Source organism: Nicotiana sylvestris, chromosome 2 (genome assembly GCF_000393655.2).
Source record: "Nicotiana sylvestris chromosome 2, ASM39365v2, whole genome shotgun sequence".
NCBI classification, from domain to species: domain Eukaryota; kingdom Viridiplantae; phylum Streptophyta; class Magnoliopsida; order Solanales; family Solanaceae; genus Nicotiana; species Nicotiana sylvestris.
In genome coordinates, this window is record NC_091058.1 from 139,300,525 (window position 1) to 139,320,069 (window position 19,545).

Consider the following 19,545-nt stretch of genomic DNA (forward strand, 5'->3'; position numbering starts at 1 on the left):
ATGAGATATCACTAATGTACATAGAGATATACATGGGTTACAATAGGGGATACACATTTGGAATCTTCTTGAACTTGAGTTTTCAATCTGAAAAGTGTTATACAAAGAAGGAAAATAAAATTTTAATAAATTTTTTGATACACACATTATTATTATTATTATTATTATTATTATTATTATACACTGTGATATATAAATAATATAATTATTAATTATTGATCAAAATAGGAAAATAAATTTTGATATAGCATGTTTAAGCAAGTTCTAAAATATAAAAATAATAAATATAATTGTGGGAGTAAATAATATTTTGGTATATAAAGAAAATTAATTTTTCATATACACAAAGAAGAAAAATAAACTTATGATATCTATTTTGGTATACACATGTCCGATGTCTATACATTGTGATATACAAATAATACAATATTTTTATTGCGATAACATTGATATAAAGGTAGCAATAACTATATATAATGTTATATTATTGATATACAAAGAATAAAGAATAATATTATTTATATACAGAAAATGAAATAAAATTTTAATATACATATTGATATAGACAAAGAAGAAGAAAAAGTTATGATATATATATATTATTATTGTGGTATATATTTATTGGCTATTTAATGCCAATATCTATAACTAGGGCTATTTTTTACTAATTATATGGATATGTTATTATACCATGCCAAAACCCTTCTCTCGTATCATTTCATTTGATGGAGAACCGTAGCCCAAAATGCAGGCCCGCTTAGAATCCAAGGACAAGAAGCCCTAATATTCATATTGATTTCATTTTAGTCATATTCTATACCGTTTGAAATGGAAAAGAAACTTAGTACAGCTTGACGTGTTTGTAGTAATTTAAGAAACTATTATAAATGTAGTTAAATAGTTAGTGTAACGGAGAAAATAAATCTTTTAAATTGAGGGAAAATTTCATATTAAAACAATTGGGTTGTCTACTTTTCAACTTTATAGCCCATAATTCAATTTACAATTGGGTAGCCCAAAAATAACAGCCCCATTTCCGAAAAAATGGGCGCTATTTCCGTTTTTTGGGACTCAGAAGCGGGATTTTCTCTCATTCTTTCCATCCTTCTTCCCCAAATCTACAAAAACGCGATCTTGCAGTCAATGCAACTCCAAAAACCTTAGAAATTCTTCTCCATCTCGAATTAACAGCAAATCAAACACGGAAAGTGAATTTTTTTGCTGCAATCAGCGCAATTTTTATTTTTGCTGCAATTTTGATTTCAACTTTTTATTCGGTGAAGTTTTTTCCAGTTTACGTTATTCATAGTGGTGAATGGGAAGAAAACAAGTTTATCAATTTCGTTAGTGATTGTGTAATAATCGAGTCGACATTCAGCTATAACAATTTAGTTGCAGCTATTTCGGAACAGATTAGGATCCATTGTGAGTTAAACATAATAGAGATTAACTTTCTCCCAAATGATGGTTTGCCACCGATCCTGATTTACAACGATACGGGTGTTAAGGTGTATATCAAATTAAAGAAGAAAAACTTGAATTTTATTGAATACCCGTTGTTTGTGACTGTGAAAGAGATTTATGATAATCGTTTGGTTGCTACAAGTTCCAGTTGTTTGGTTGCTACAAGTTCCAGTTGTTTGGTTGCTACAAGTTCCAATTTTATAGATGTATCCACAGTTGATAGTACTGAGATTATGCCTGATATCGAATTCATTGAAAACACGAAATTTAGTGAAAATACGGGTATAATAGATAATATGTTGAACGAATTTGTTGAGGAGGATCAAGTTTATAAAGATAAAGAGACAGTTATGAATGTGATGAAGAACTTGGCTGTACGCGAGAGGTTCCAATTTAAGGTGAAGAGATCAAGCGCAACAAGGTATGGCAATAGTTGTATATTCTGTTATATATATGTATAGATATGTATAAAATAGTATATATTTGTATATATGTATTAAAATTAGTATATATCTAGTTATGTTTTTGTATACAAGTGTATTTAGAAGTTGAATGATCTTTAATCCTAGGTATCACCTTATGTGTGTAGATGACAATTGTGCTTGGAGTTTCAAATCTCCTACCGTTTACAAGGCAAACATATTCAAGGTGAGAAGTTACAATAATAATCACACATACGGCTATGGTGAAAGATACTTAACGCAACGTCAAGCTACTTCGGGTGTAATTGCTAGTATAGTCAAGGACAAGTATGTTAATCCAAAAAAGGTTTACACCGCAAATGATATAATAGAGGACATACAAAAGCAACACGAGATTGAAGTGAGCTACATGAAAGCATGGAGAGTTAAAGAGATAGCAATGGCAATGATAAGAGGGAATCCGAGCGATTCATATAAGGAGTTGTCGAGGTATTTGTATATGTTGGAGCATACAAATCCAGGAACGGTTACAAAGTTACACAAATCAGAAGATGGATGCTTTCTTTATGCATATGTTTCCCTATATGCATCTATCAAGGGTTGGGAGCATTGCAGACCGATAATGGTTGTTGACAGAAGTTTCCTTAAAGCAACATATAAGGATACCATATTGACTGCTTGCACACAGGATGGAGTTAGTGAGTTGACTGCATCTACCTTATTTCTGCAGTTTGTATAATGTTGTAGTTTCATGTATAAACGTGTATAGGATTTCAGAGCTGTTGTTTTAATAAAATTTGCAGTATGTATAAAGTTGTATAATCATGTATAACTGTGTATAAGGTTGTATAATTATCTGAATCCTAATATCTATTTTGTATAAACAGGAAAAATCCTTCCACTTGCATATGCAATTGTAGATTCAGAGAATAATAAATCTTGGGAGTGGTTCTTCGTCCAGATAAAGGGTACTTTTGGTGTTAGGGAAGAGATGTGTATAGTTTCAGATAGAAACGAAAGCATCTTCAATGCCACAAAAGCTGTGTACCCAGAAGTACCACATTGTATTTGCATATTTCACTTGTGGCAGAATGTCAAGCGCACATTCAAGAAACATCACAAACAATTGATGGATATCTTCTTCACTTTGTCTAGAGCTTACACGATAGAGAAGTTTGACTACCATATGATAGAGATGTGCAAAATTGATCTGAGGGTGCAAACTTACTTGTTCGAAATTGGCTACGAAAGGTGGTCTAGGGCATACTCCAAAGTGAAAAGGTTGTTGGTAATGACTTCCAATATTGCAGAGTCAATTAATGCAGCAAAAAAAGATGCTAGAGAGTTACCAGTAATGCGATTGCTGGAGTATATGACAAATTTGCTACAACAATGGAACAACAAAAACAGAAAAATGCAATGGAGACATCTACAGAGCTTGGCAAAAAGTACGAGAAACTCCTTCGGGAAAATCTGATTGCATCGGAGCAAATAACGGTAAAGCGAATCAAACATAATGATGCATGGCACTACTAACTTGCATTTTAATGCTTGTATAAGGATGTATAACTTTGTAAAATAATGTATAATGTGCTTTAACTTTTTTTAAAAAATTTTTTTGCAGGTGAGGCCTACTAGGAGCAGTTATGTACTGTGCTTGAAGGGCTAAGGCGAAATATAGTGTGCCTTGAAGAGGGAACATGCAGTTGCGGCAAATTTCAAATAGATGAACTTCCATGTTCACATGCTTGGGCGGTTTTAAAGAACCAACAGCTGAAACCTAGGCAGTATTGCTCTTTTTACTACAAGAAGGATAACCTCCTTAGAACTTATGAATTTCCAGTGAATCCAATGCCAGATGAGAGTTTGTGGGCAATCCTAATAGAGGTGCTGGAAGATGTGGTCCTACCACCTAAAGGGAGAAGGAATGCAGGAAGGCCAAGAAAGGAAAGACTCAAACCTGCTTCAGAGAGAGTCTAAGAGGGCGTTTTCATGTTCTATGTGTGGACAAAGTGGTCATAATAGAAAAATATGTAGGAATCGACCAAAATAAACAGTTGAAAACATAACACTTCCTATTACATATGTTGCCATACTGAGTAGTTAAGTTTCACAAATAATAGAGTTACAAATGTTGAGTAGTTAAGTTTCACAAGCAATTGAGGTACAAATGTCAATAAAGAATTACAATTTACACTATATGTTGCAATTATGTTAAATATGTTTCATATACATGTTTTGATTATCCAATAATAGTGTGTTGTTGTTTTTAATGGTGCTAAATATATTGTAAAATTGTACAAATGCAAATCAGAACTGCAAACAATCAATGTTATTATATGTATACAGATGTATAAATGAGAGTATAAGTTTGTATAAAATTGTATAACTATGTATATTATTGTATACATATGTATAAACCCTGCAACATTAACAAAACTGCAACAATAACGAAAATACATACTTTGTTAAAGGACAAAAGCAACTGAAATATTCATTAAAATGTAATTCATTCACAGCCACAATGTTTAATGACTACCACAAATTACACAAAAATAAAAACATTTATAATATCCTTTAAGGTTATCTCACAAGTAGCAGAATAGTACTTAGACAAAACTAGGTAACAACTCCTGATACATAGCAAAACTATATTAAAATGGAAAAAACAGAACTACTTTCTCGGTCGTCCCCTCTTCCTCTTCCTGAAAAGTCTCCCTGCGGTTTCATCACCACTAATTGCATGGGACTGTTGTTTTTTCCTTCCATAATCCCACAACAGAGATCCCCACCTGGTGCGAAGTGTCTCAATGTCAAAATTATCTTTTCGAATTTCCTTACCCAGGATGAAATACTCAGCAAAGCCAACAACAAAAACACTACAATCACTGCAATTAAAAAAATCAGATTCTCTGTACGTTACTGTAAATAGGTACACTAATAGTAAAATAGTAAAACAGTTGAGATTAACCTACCATTTGATCTGTTGTGGCACATTATTAACCAGATTAATCTGCAAAAGAATCAGAATGGGATTTATCGGTATATGCACCATTGTTCCAATGCCCTTCTTCTCGACATAAAAATCAGAACTCTTCAAGAAGTAAGGTATAAAAATTGCATAAGGTAATGCAGCATCCAAAGCAAGTCTATCATTAATAGCTCCACAGCTAGAGTCATAGATATGGATGCACCTATCTATGAACGTAAACAACCCCAAAACTCAATGGCCCAATTTTGCTCTTCCGCGCTTCACATAGATAGGGAATAAGACGTGGTCAACAGTGTGCCACGCCACATTTGCATCACAATAATACCCTCTAATGTACTCTTCTATCTGATGCCCTTCAGGAATCACTCAAGGATCTTGATTCACTTTGATATCCTTATACAGGGAGTTGATTTTGTTACCAAAGGCAAAGTCGGTTGTAGTAAACCGCATGGCAACATGCGGCCCATATTTTCCCCTCTTCCTCAAATAATAAAGGACATCCAAGTGATGAGAGAAGAAATAAAACAAAACAACCATCACTACTAGATTTTTTAAATATACAAATTTATACGCTATTATACAGAGTTATACATATTTATACAAGGTTATACAATCTTATACCGTGATTATACAAAGTTATGTATACACTATGGGGGTCTCAAACAATAAAGATACACAACAAATAAAAAAAGGTATTAGGACTGAAAGTTATTAAATACCGTGTCAATCAAAGTCGACCACAATATGCGAGTGAGTGGAACCAATCCTTCGTGGTCACATGACACGAGCCAAAAGTAAAAGTTTCTGCAAGCTTATTTACTTCATCAGTATAAATATTTTTGGCACTTCAAATCACAAAAAATAAAAAGTAATCAGAACTACCTTCATTGACAAGTATAAAATTAGAACATGAAAGCTTTACAAAGTTAAGATACATTTGCCTCATATCCATCCCATTATCAACAAACGCGCAAAACTCTTTGGCCAATGGCGACAAGGGATCAAAATCATCAATTTTGATCGTGAAAGGATACTTGATATCAAAAATGATCTTGTGCGCCGATCCTGATGCCCCCGAATCAAAAACTGGAAAATATGGAAATTTGGCATATTTTTCTAGTATTTTTTGTCGAACCGACAGTTCAGGAGAAATGTAATCCTCTTCTACGTCTATGATGGGTGGTCTGTGAAGCACAATTTGGGACATCGGTAGCGCAACTAAATCTTCACCGCCAATGTCATCCCAAAATGTATCACCCTTGACATCACATGCTTCCCCTTAGATAGAGAAAACCAATAATAAAAAACTTTCAAAATGAAGAAAAGTAAAATCAGACCAAAAAAGATAAAATATAGAACAAATACCATGATTAACACCATCAGTAACTCCCTCGTTTGCTTTGACACCTAAATCTGTTTGGTCAGCTAGCATGTTATCTTGATTCACTTGATCAACAAATTCAGGAACAACATCATATTGATATCCATCAAATTCGCCGAGACTAGATGTATTGTCATCAGACACACACTGACGAATCTAATAAAAAATAATAGAAAGAGAAGGCATAACTGTTGAGTGATGATTCAGAGAAGGCATAATTGTTGAGTGATTTGTTTTTATCAGTAAAACATTACCTTAGAATCAGGAACCTTCTCCCTCGTTTGCTTGGTTTCCTTCATATTCAAGAAACTGAACACTTTTTCAAAGGAAGAAACTACATAACTATTGAGTGTCGTAACTGTATCAGTCAACTATGACAAAAAATAACAAAAGTAAATTAACAACCATGTTTATAACAAAAAAATTGTGTATATACAAAAAGTACCGATAAACTACAGAAAAGCTAAAGCTCCAGTACCTTTCCAACAGCACTCCTCAACTTCAGCATTCAACAAATCAATGTGCGCCGAAGGATCATAACTACGATTAGGCCGGCGTTGTGTATTCTGAGGATAAGGTCGTTTAGACTGTTGCTCCATATTCTGAGGACAAGGTGGAGATGCAGAGACAGAATTATCAGTGTGAAAGGCAGGCACCTCCCTTGATGCAACATCATCGGTATTAACTTCAAAAAGCGTGGCGATGTTCAGAGTTAATATCTCTTCACGAGTAGGGGAAATGTTCCTATAGTTCAACTACAATAAGAAAAATTGGATTACAATAGTAGAAAAAGAAAATTGTGATATATTCATAAGTATACATACTTACAGAAAAACTGAAATCATATATGAAGAAGTATTATGGTACAAAATGTTTACCTTGTCGATACTAGACATGATCACCCTGCTAGTCAAATCCGCATATGTTGGAGTTTTAGTGACTTTCAAATTAAGAATGTGTGGCACATTTGTGCCAACACAAACAGCTAGATGCTTGTCAACCATAGAGCAACACTCAAAAAACCATATTTGTAATGCAAGTGGCAAACCTCCGAGCCTATACATTGTCAAATAGTCACACTGTATGTCCCTTATTGTCTTTAAAGTATCTTCAAATAACTTTTTTTCCCAAGCATACGTCTGATATTGACCACTTTCAATGATATCAAAATTATCTTTGTTGATACCATGATTATTGGCATCTGAGAATATGAAATGATGGACAAACACCATCAAGTCCATCTTGAACGCATCTTCGTCCGACTTCTAGTCCTTTTTCTTGAAGCGATCAAGAAGCTGCCCCCTCGTTATAGCCTTTTTCCCATCTCCTGGAAAATAATATTTTAGCAACCTATTGACATCTGGTTTGTCATAGAAAGTGGCATCTTCTTCTACACATTTCAAACCAGTGATAACAACAAACTCACAAATGCCAAAACGCAGCAAATAACCATTAATTTTAACCCACAACTCCTTTTTCTGTCCTGGGATGACTTCCCTCAATAGCATACAATGAATAAGTTGATTTTGAATTTTAAATAGAGGTAGGTCCAAGAAGTACCCAAAACAACTAGCACGAAACATTTGAAGCTGCGTGTCAATCAAATATTGCTTCAAAATGCTGACAATATCAGTCTCGGTATGGGAACTAATCTTGTTGTGGAAATGATCAACTGGTTGTATATAGAAGTCTCCAACCTTTCACATGGAAAAATAACAAGAAAGAAATCAGGAATAAAAACTATACTAAAATATTATATAAACATGTATAAATCAGTGTAGCAGTACTTGTATAAAGATGTATAAACAACTATATAACTTTGTATGAAATTATATAAGCATGTATAAAATTAATAGTAACATAGGGAATACCTTTAGCTTAGCTTTTCTCTCATTCAATTTGCGGCGAATAACAATCCTTTGTTCTTTGGATATGCAATCAAGACCACTCTCACCATCGTCCTTGATCTTTCTCTTTTTTGGTTTAACACTCGGGCCTACATTATCTTCATTAACCAAATCAACTTTTAGCCTTTCTTTGAATTTTTCATGTGTCCCACATTTCTTGCTCCTTATTCTAACAATGTTAACTGGAGTAGGAGTATTCTTCGTTTGCGAACGAGTCATTCGATTGCTCTCTTATTGCGACTTTTTTGTAGGAGCAGGAGACTCAAAATCATCATCATCGGGAGCCTGGACATGCACATTCGCTTCAGAATCAGGGATTAAAGGCAAGTCCCTCATTGATTTCACTGGAGTAGGAGTATTTTTCGTTTGCGAACGAGTCATTCGACTGCTCTCTTGTTGTGACTTTTTTGGAAGAGCAGGAAAATCATCATCATCAGGGGCCTGGACATGCCTATTCGCTTCAGAATCAGGGCTTGAGGGCAAGTCCCTCAATGTTTTCGTAAAATCGAGCTTAACACCTTTTCCAGCAAGCTTCATACTACAAAACAAACAAAGCTTTAACAAAAGTGAAGACAAGTAAAGAAAAACACAAAAATCAAATAAAAAACAAAGGCCATGAACACAAAGTAGAGGCCAATTTTTCCAAATTGTAACAAAACTCAAAAAAGAAATTCTACCCTAAAAGTCTAAATAACAAAGCATGCAAACTGAAACATCAAGTTTAGGCCCAAAACGAAGATAGAAGGAACACAAAATCAAACTAAAAACACAATAACATTGTAAAAAATATATTCAAAATCAGAAAAGCAAAAAATAAAAAATAAAACAAAATTTAAAACCAAAACTGTGGTAAAAGCATAAAATGAAACGAAAATTATCTGAAAATAAGAGTGTGACGACCCAAAGGGTTATCACCATAGTTCTTCCTTGTTTTGCGCTTTCGAGGCCTTGAAAACCTCGCTTTTAGTTGCCTCGATTTGCGTGCGCAGTTCGGGCACGTAGCCGGAAAGTTTTTTATGTTAGAATTGTCACACCTCCTTTTTCCGCACCCGAGGGGCGCAGGGGAGTTTTTTCCAATTAAAGGACAATCGAAACGGGATTGGTTTAATTATTTCAGAGTCGCCACTTGGGAGATTTAGGGTGTCCCAAGTCACCAATTTTAATCCCGAATCGAGGAAAATAATGACTCTATATTATAGTCTGCGTACCAGAAATCTAGATAAGGAATTCTGTTAACCCGGGAGAAGGTGTTAGGCATTCCCGAGTTCCGTGGTTCTAGCACGGTCGCTTAACTGTTATATTTGGCTTATTTATCTGATTTCAAATTCACTATGAACTTATGTGCAAATTTTAATTTTTAAACCGCTTTTATTATTTACTGTTATTTTATAAGACTTGCAACGTTGTGAAAACACATCTCGAACCACGTTGCATCAATGCACCCATGATTGTTGACATATTTCGACTCGGTTGAGATTTGGATTTGGGTCACATAAATGTGTACCCGAATTAAGGAGAATAAATTATTAAGACGTGCCTAAAGCAACTAGCGTATTGTTGTTTTGGGTAAGGCCGAAAAATTCGCTAAACGGCCTGTCCCGAATTCTAAGTGTTTTAATATATATACAGTTAGAGGGCCCCGCAGCTGTGTACATTTTTGTTTGACGAGGCTCGTCTCGTTCTACTTTTAAAAGGAATTCGCGACGTCATGGATATGCCTCTCGGACCACGTCACAATCAATGTACCCGTGATTAGAAATACATTTCGAATCCGTCGAGATTTGGATTTGGGTCACATAAATGTGCACCCGAGTTTAAGAAGGTAGGGTTTATTAAAGCGTACCCTAAAGAGACTAACGTGTTGTTATTTTAGGAGGGTTGTGAGATTTGCTAAACAACCCGTCCTGGAAACTAAATGCTTCAATAATATACATTTAACAAGGGCCCCGCATCTGCGCGTTTTGTTTATTTTCATCGAGGCTCATCTCGTTCTTATTTTAAAAGGATATCCTATAGCAACTACGTTTCTTGTCGTGTTTGTCTCTATCAATTGAAAACAGTAGATAGTCCTAATTAATTACATGCTTGCGAGTTGTTTGCGACGGAATTCGGAAACGCTTTAAAATCAGAAATGAGGCTGCATGTACAGTCAGCCGAACAAATAATCCCGGGCCCAAATCCATCCCACGCGCGGTTGGCCAGACCTGGGCCACTGCTCGTTCGATGTGAGCCCGCTTGGTCTGTTTTGACCCGGGCTCGAACTTTGTGGGGTTGAGATTGTAAACCCTGTGTTCTTTATCTTAAAACATGGTTTTAACAGTAATATGGCATTTTATGGGAAAGGAAAGTACTTAATTAACAGTGTACGATTTTCATGCTTGGCATACATTATATGCTTATACTACACCATTGCACCAAATCTAAGATACAACCTACTGCCTTAGGCATACTCTTATCACCATCCCATATACACAACTCAACTACCATTCGTTAACAGTTGTTGGGCCTGAAGGCTATTTCCAGCATCCAAAACAAGAATAAAATTTTTCTACATTACATGATATTTAAAATAGCAAACTATGTATAAAAAACATTCCTCAGGTCTTTTCATTTACATGCTCAAGTTTCCAGCTACATCGGACAGTGTATTAGGTGTGTACCTGGTATAGCAAGGAAAGGAAGAAAGAGAGGTAATCAGTTGAGTAGTATGCAACGAATACAGCAGCAGCAGACATACAGCAACAACACAGCAACAACCAACCAAACCAAGTGTTTTCCACAGCCACAGACAACCAACAATGTCTCCCAGAATACAAGGACTAGCAGATAGTCGAGTACCAAGCCAGTAATCCCAGGAAAGAGTAAGGAAATAACAGCAATAACTGAGGGTTCAAATGCAGTAAAACCACCAGTTCAACAACCACAAACAACTCAGTCAATGCAAGCAACAGGACCTGGCCAAGACAACTTGACCAAAATGCACTCTTATACCACTTTCAGACAGTGTTTGGTTGCAATATTTTCTGGAAAACTACCTTATGTTCTTTCAGTCTTCTTTTAAACTCATTAGACCTTTTCTTCAGACTAAAATTCCAGCCTTAAGACTAAAAATGCCACTTTTGTTTTCTCTCCCTCTGAAGACCAAAAGTCCAGCCCCTTTTAAGTTCTCAAATGGCCTATTTATAAGCCAAATGACTCAGTGCAGCTAGGCTGCCCTCATGCTGCAACTTGCAGCCTGCCCATACCCTGTTAAACCCATGCTTGAGCATCTCTTGATGCCAGCCATTGGTTCCCCACGCCTGGTTTTGTTTAATCAAGAGTTATGGGCTCATTTTATTATTCATTTTAAGCCCCATACCCTTGTGTCTTGTTCCCCATTGGTATTAGTTTAATCTTAATTAGTACCCTACTTGTCAGCTTCATTTAAACTAACCTTTTCTGCCCTTTTCAAACCCCAGATTACCCCTGTTTAACCTTGATTATTACTGCCCTGCCTATTGCAGCATCAGGGCACTTTGGGCTTTGATCATTCGATTTCAGAACTGCCCCAGCCTGGCTTTTTAATTGTTTACAATGTAGTTACAAACTAACATTCATAGGTAATGCCCAACATTCAAATCACAATACAGGCCCATTCAGAATATTTGAACATTCAGTCGTAGGAGACTAATCGACGACATTTATCAGGTCGACTACACTAATTATAACAGGTAATAATCAGTCGCTCATATAAACAATACGTTCAGGGACCTAAAGGGCATCAGACAACTTTTGTTCAATTACTGGGGGGGCCTATATGAATTAACTCATTTGACGACTAATCTAATTGACGCACATGTATGTCACAGAGTACATTTAGAACACAAACATAGAAAATCAATCGACCAAATAAAGGGTCTTTGCTAGAGATGGAAGAAAACAGACAAAGTAACAGACCAAAACCAATAACCACAATAACAAATCATGCTGACAACTCAATTAGAACTAAACAAAGAGAAAAGGAAACTTACCGAAAAAGTTTGAAATCAAAACGGACCCAAATCAGACTCAACTTCGAACTCTTGAGGCCGAACAAACTTTAATCAGGGTGTTCTCACATGAGAACACCTTGATTAAGGTCTATTAGACCTCAAACCCTTGTCAAGACCGGCCGGATTCCCCAGGTGCATGTGTTCTAAGGTCTGGATTTTCAGATCTGGATTTTTGGGAGTTGTGGGTAGATTCGGACCAAACCAAGCTTGGTTTGGTCACGAGGAAGGTCAGGGGAGTGTCTGATACAAAGATGGTGAGGTTTGGTGTAGATCGAGTTTTGTCTCGAATCTTCAAATCCAGATTCGAGACGATAGGAGGTGATTCGAGGTTCGTGGTTAGTGGATTCGTGTTCAGGGTGGTTGGATGCTTTAGGGGTGTGAAGGGGGTGGTCACCGGCGTTCGTGCCGCCGGGTTCTGGTAAAAGGGGAACTAGGGCGGCGTTAGGGTTTGGGGTTTCAGAGCTTAGGGAAGGGGACGAGTGAAGGGTGGGGTTGGTATAGGGGGCGTGGGGTGTAAGGGAAGGTTTATATACGGAGTAGGGGATTGGATCTGAGCCGTTAGATCAGATGATCTCAACGGCTTGGATCTGATGGTGAAAAATGAGACGGGGTCGTTTGGTAGTTAAACGGGGTCGTTTGGTTTAAGTGAGGGGTTGGATCGGATTGGTTCCTGGGTCGGGTTTTGAAACGGGTTACTGATAGTGATCCTGGACCGTTGGATTGGATTGATTGGAACGGCTGAGATGGATTTGCCTGAAACGGCGTCGTTTCAGGAGGTGCCTGGGCAGGCTCGTCTTGGACTGGATCAATGCTTTGGTTTTGGGCCTTGTTTCGGGGCCCAAATCCGATTTTCCTTTCCCTTTTTTATTTCAAACAATTAATCCAAAAATTCCTAAAATAAGGTACATAATTAAAATAAGCTTGCACACATATTGTGTAACACCTACAACAATAAACACACATAAGAAATAAAAAATAAAAAAAATGGTTAGATCACAGCTTAGAACGAACGATGCACACATACATATATTTTTTGAATTTTCTTTTAACGACACATATTTTTGTATTTTGTTTGATAATGATTAAATGCAAAAAAAATGGACAGAACCACAAATGACTAGCAATACATGTCATGAAAAATTTGTACTGCGGGGTCATCTGTCACTATTATTTTTTGTTTTCCTTTGGGAGTGATTGCTCGTGAAGCAAAAATCACGTGCTTACAGCTGCCCCTCTTTGCACGAAGACACGAAGGGTTTTCGCGCAAAGATAAAGCGAGCGATTTTTGCCCGTCCGAATACTCCGTGCGAAGCATTTTTTTTGAAAAAGATTTGACCGAACCTTTGCTTCAGAGGTTTCCTACATATCCTGGGCTGAACAGGAATCAGGTCAATGTAGTTCGGGAAATTTTGGTAGCTGGGACTACCGTGTGACTGTAGTGCTTGGTGCTGTTGTGCGCTGTCGCATGCTGCTGTAGAATGCTACTGCTCAACCGATCTCCCTGTTACATTGCTCAAAAAGGAAAACAAGGAGCTAAGCTAGACTGAGGATCATGAGATCTTATCCATCTTCCACTTGTTCTTGTTGCCTTGCTTTCTTGTCGGCTAACGCTTTCCTCCGATGCCTTTATCTTGTGACTTTGGGAGAGGATGCTGGTCCTTTGCTGACATTTGAATGTCAGTTTTCATCACTTTGCTTGATCCGCTGGGAACATGCCCTCTTCTTCAAACCTTTCCATTGTTTCTTTGGTGGTATGGCTTTTCATCAAAATCGTTATGTTGGGCATGCTATAACGTTCCCAAACTGCTTCTTTTGAGACGCGTTCCTTTTTCCTTTTGAATTGCGCGCTTGCCTCTGCAGTTGTCTGCTTCTTGGTGCTGGGGATTTTATTGTTTCCCGTTTGGGGATCTCTGTTGTACCCTTCCGTCTTCAGGTGGGGTGACTGATTCCAAAATCTAGAGCTAAAAAGTATTCCCGCATTATACTGGTGGGCGACCTAGAACTTAAATGTATTCCCGCATTATACTGGTGGGCGACCTAGAACTTAAAAGTATTCCCGCATTATACTGGTAGGCGACCTAGAACTTAAAAGTATTCCCGCATTATACTGGTGGGCGACCTAGAACTTAAATGTATTCCCGCATTATACTGGTGGGCGACCTAGAACTTAAAAGTATTCCCGCATTATACTGGTGGGCGACCTAGAACTTAAATGTATTCCCGCATTATACTGGTGGGCGACCTAGAACTTAAAAGTATTCCCGCATTATACTGGTGGGCGACCTAGAACTTAAAAGTATTCCCGCATTATACTGGTGGGCGACCTAGAACTTAAAAATATTCCCGCATTATACTGGTGGGCGACCTAGAACTTAAAAGTATTCCCGCATTATACTGGTGGGCAACCTAGAACTTAAATGTATTCCCGCATTATACTGGTGGGCGACCTAGAACTTAAATGTATTCCCGCATTATACTGGTGGGCGACCTAGAACTTAAATGTATTCCCGCATTATACTGGTGGGCGACCTAGGACTTAAATGTATTCCCGCATTATACTGGTGGGCGACCTAGAACTTAAATGTATTCCCGCATTATACTGGTGGGCGACCTAGAACTTAAATGTATTCCCGCATTATACTGGTGGGCGACCTAGAACTTAAAAGTATTCCCGCATTATACTGGTGGGCGACCTAGAACTTAAATGTATTCCCGCATTATACTGGTGGGCGACCTAGAACTTAAAAGTATTCCCGCATTATACTGGTGGGCGACCTAGAACTTAAATGTATTCCCGCATTATACTGGTGGGCGACCTAGAACTTAAAAGTATTCCAATTGTTTCCCCGTTCTACTGGTGGGCGACCTAGGACTTAAATGTATTCCCGCATTATACTGGTGGGCGACCTAGAACTTAAATGTATTCCCGCATTATACTGGTGGGCGACCTAGAACTTAAAAGTATTCTCGCATTATACTGGTGGGCGACCTAGAACTTAAATGTATTCCCGCATTATACTGGTGGGCGACCTAGGACTTAAATGTATTCCCGCATTATACTGGTGGGCGACCTAGAACTTAAATGTATTCCCGCATTATACTGGTGGGCGACCTAGAACTTAAATGTATTCCCGCATTATACTGGTGGGCGACCTAGAACTTAAATGTGTTCCCGCATTATACTGGTGGGCGACCTAGAACTTAAAAGTATTCCCGCATTATACTGGTGGGCGACCTAGAACTTAAATGTATTCCCGCATTATACTGGTGGGCGACAAACTTAAATGTATTCCCGCATTATACTGGTGGGCGACCTAGAACTTAAATGTATTCCCGCATTATACTGGTGGGCGACCTAGAACTTAAATGTATCAAAATTGCTTCCCCGTTCTTCCGAGAAAATTTTCGACAATCGGCAGAAAACTTTCTGCCTCGGTTTTGGTGACTTCCCTGGCGTTGCATCTCGCTGTCATCATCAATCCTTTGTTTTCCTGCAGCAGACAAAGGGATTTAATTAGTTTTTTCGTGGTGGTAGAGGGTGCCTTTCTGGCGGATGATTTTTCCTTTCTTCTCTTTTCTTGCTCCATGTCCCAATTGATTAGTAGGCAAAGTTGCATGTTGGGGGCCTCTAGCCTGCTGGGGATTGGCTCTCAATTAATCCCCTTTTCTGCTTTCTCTTTAAGCATATTCTGTGGGAGTCTGCTTTTATCTCCCGAAACCACTCCCTTTAGGAGCTCACTTCCTCCAAAATTGCCGGGCACGATCCGTGCATTGGGTGAATTCCCCTCCGGTTTCTGGTAGTAAGCTTTGAAAAATTCTTTTCAAGACAAATTTTAGGAAGAGAAAATAAATGCTAGAGGGAAAAAATCTTTCTGAACCCATATTTGGTGGGGAGAAGAAACTCAAAAGAACTTATCTGGAGGACATGACTGGTCCCCGTGATCATGACGTGCACCATAGATTCCCGACCCAGTCTATTTGTATCAATCGATTTGCCGGATGGTCTGACTTGCTGGGGATGATAAATGACTGTCCATTCTGTTGCAAATGTGGTAGCTTTTGCTGATTCGTCTTGTCGCCTCATAGTGCCCTTCGAGGGGTTTTCACTAATGAGACTCTCTCTTTTCTCTCATCTCCCGGCGCCTTATGGTGCCTGTGAAGGTTTTCACCAATAAGACTCTCTCATTTCATATCCCTCATCTTACATCGCCTCTCGGTGCCTGCGAAGGTTTTCACCGATGAGACTCTCTCATTTTATTTCTTTCGAGGAATCGGGGCGTTGTAGATACGACCCTCTCTTCTGGAGATTCCTTTGACTATCAATTCATTCCCAGTCTTACGATCCTCTTCTTTGCTGGGGATTGGTGTATTATTCTCGGTCTTATTTGCCTGACTCGACATCTCTTGAACATTGATCGGGAGGTCTTTGGGACGTTGATGTTGGTTTTGGTGTGTAGTTAAAGAAAGGCTATGAAATTGAAAATAATTTGATGGGTGATGTGCTACAACTTTTGGAATCAAACCTTTGTTGAAACTTAAAAACATAACCTCTGCCCCAGTTTTCTTGCTTGGGGAATTTATTTTTTACACTTATGTTGCGCTATGTGTGTTATGCACACTGTGCCTATTATGCACACTATGTACCTTATGCATCCTATATTCACTATGATGCATACTATGACCGAGCCGTGAGGCGCCTACGTATCCTCTTCGAGGAATCAGGTCAAACGTAGTTCCCACGGGTTTTGTATTTTTTATGATTTTATCTTCTTCTCTTTTTTTCCCTTTTTTTTCCATGTCTTTTCCATTAGTGATTCCAAAAGAGGGGTATGAAAGAATTACTTAGGCTCGAAGGGGGAAGCAAGGGTTAAAAGTGTTTGGATAGAAGAAAGAATTGCCTCCGTCATCTCATTATTTAACAAATGCCAAATACAAACAAATAAACCAAAAATTGCCATAATTAAAGAAATTACGCATAATATCTCTTGACTGCATCTGAATTGATAGCCATGTCGACACATCTACCCTCGACATCTGTCAAACACAAAGCACCGTTGGACAATACTCTGGTCACGATATAAGGCCCTTGCCAATTTGGGGCGAATTTGCCTTTTGCCTCGACCTGATGTGGGAGGATCTTCTTCAATACCTGCTGCCCTACTTCAAACTTCCTGGGGCGCACCTTCTTATTATATGTTCTTGCCATTCTCTTCTGGTACAGCTGACCATGGCACACTGCTGCCAATCTTTTCTCATCTATCAGGCTCAACTGTTCCAATCGAGCTTTGACCCATTCATCATCATTAATCCCGGCTTCAGCGACAATTCGGAGGGACGGAATTTCGACCTCCGCTGGTATTACGGCCTCAGTTCCATACACCAACAAATAAGGAGTTGTGCCTATGGAAGTTCGGACGGTAGTGCGGTAACCCAACAAAGCAAAGGGTAATCTCTCGTGCCATTGTCTGGACCCTTCCACCATTTTTCGCAGTATCTTCTTGATATTCTTATTGGCTGCTTCGACTGCTCCATTCGCCTTGGGACGATATGGGGTGGAATTGCGGTGTGTAATCTTGAATTGTTGGCATACCTCTCTCATCAAGCTGCTATTAAGATTCGCACCGTTATCCGTGATGATCACTTTTGGGATCCCAAATCTGCAGATGATATGGGAGTGAACAAAGTCCACCACTGCCTTCTTGGTTACTGATTTGAAGGTTTTAGCCTCAACCCATTTGGTGAAGTAATCAATGGTCACTAGAATGAACCTATGACCGTTGGATGCTGCTGGCTCGATGGGCCCAATGACATCCATGCCCCATGCCACAAACGGCCAGGGTGCTGACATCGCATGTAACTCTGTTGGTGGAGAATGAATCAAATCTCCATGTATCTGGCACTGATGGCATTTCCTCACGAAAGCGATACAGTCGTGTTCCATGGTGAGCCAATAACACCCTGTTCGAAGGATCTTTCTTGCCAACACATATCCGCTCATGTGTGGTCCACAAACTCCCGCATGTACCTCTGCCATAACCGTCGTTGCTTGACTGGCATCTATGCATCTCAACAATCCCAAATCCGGGGTTCTTTTGTACAATACTCCTCCACTGAGGAAGAAGCCATTCGACAAACGCCGAAGGGCTCTTTTTGGTCTCCAGAGGCATGTTCTGGATATATCCCCATTCTGAGGTATTCCTTGATATCATGAAACCAGGGTTTGCCATCTGCTTCTTCTTCTATGGCATTGCAGTAGGCGTGCTGATCACGGACCTGGATGTGTAGAGGATCAACATACATTTTGTCAGGATGGTGCAGCATTGATGCTAAGGTGGCTAAGGCATCCGCAACCTCATTGTGAACTCTCGGGATGTGTTTGACCTTCACCGATCGAAATTGCTCGCTCAGATCATGCAAACATTGTCGGTATGGTATGAGCTTTAGATCTCGTGTTTCCCATTCACCCTGAATTTGATGTACCAAGAGGTCCGAGTATCCCAAGACCAAGACATCTTGGACATCCATGTCAGCAGCCAAGCGCAGACCCAGAATGCAAGCCTCATACTCGGCCATATTGTTGGTGCAATAAAAACGTAGTTGAGCCATAACAGGATAATGGCGTCCTGTTTCAGAAATGAGTACTGCTCCTATTCCGACCCCTTTCGCATTTGCAGCTCCATCGAAGAAAAGCTTCCAACCTGGTTCCTCATTCAATTCCAACTCATTCGTATGCATTACCTCTTCGTCAGGAAAATACGTTCTTAAGGGCTTGTATTTTTCATCAACGGGATTTTCTGCCAAATGGTCTGCCAGCGCCTGGGCTTTCATGGCCGTCCTTGTTACATAGACGATATCAAACTCTGTGAGCAGAATTTGCCATTTTGCCAACCTTCCCGTGGGCATAGGTTTCTGAAAGATATATTTCAATGGGTCCAAACGGGATATGAGATAAGTAGTATATGAAGACAGGTAGTGCTTCAACTTCTGAGCTACCCAAGTTAGGGCGCAACATGTTTTCTCGAGTTGAGTGTACTTGACCTCATGTACTGTGAATTTCTTGCTAAGATAGTAGATGGCCTGCTCCTTCCTTCCTGTGTCATCATGTTGCCCCAGTACACAACCAAATGAATTTTCCAGGACCGTTAGATAAAGAATCAAAGGCTTCCCTGGCTTAGGCGGGACCAGGACGGGCGGATTAGACAGATACCCTTTGATTTGGTCGAAAGCCTCCTGACATTCTGCCGTCCAACCTACTGCAGCATCCTTTCTTAGCAGCCGAAATATGGGTTCACAAGTCGCTGTGAGTTGAGCGATGAACCTGCTGATGTAATTGAGTCTTCCCAGTAAA

At 38.9% G+C, this 19,545-nt stretch overlaps 1 protein-coding gene across 1 annotated transcript; it reads left to right on the forward strand.

The window, feature by feature from the left end:
* The first annotated feature begins 1,044 nt into the window (after nucleotides 1-1,044).
* On the forward strand, nucleotides 1,045-3,866 carry LOC138885682 (uncharacterized). The gene is made up of 7 exons (XM_070166658.1): nucleotides 1,045-1,059; nucleotides 1,284-1,885; nucleotides 2,034-2,584; nucleotides 2,774-3,237; nucleotides 3,297-3,383; nucleotides 3,511-3,534; nucleotides 3,651-3,866. Exons 1-7 carry the CDS (start codon nucleotides 1,045-1,047, stop codon nucleotides 3,864-3,866), a joined length of 1,959 nt encoding a protein of 652 aa, XP_070022759.1.
* The last annotated feature ends 15,679 nt before the right edge of the window (nucleotides 3,867-19,545 follow it).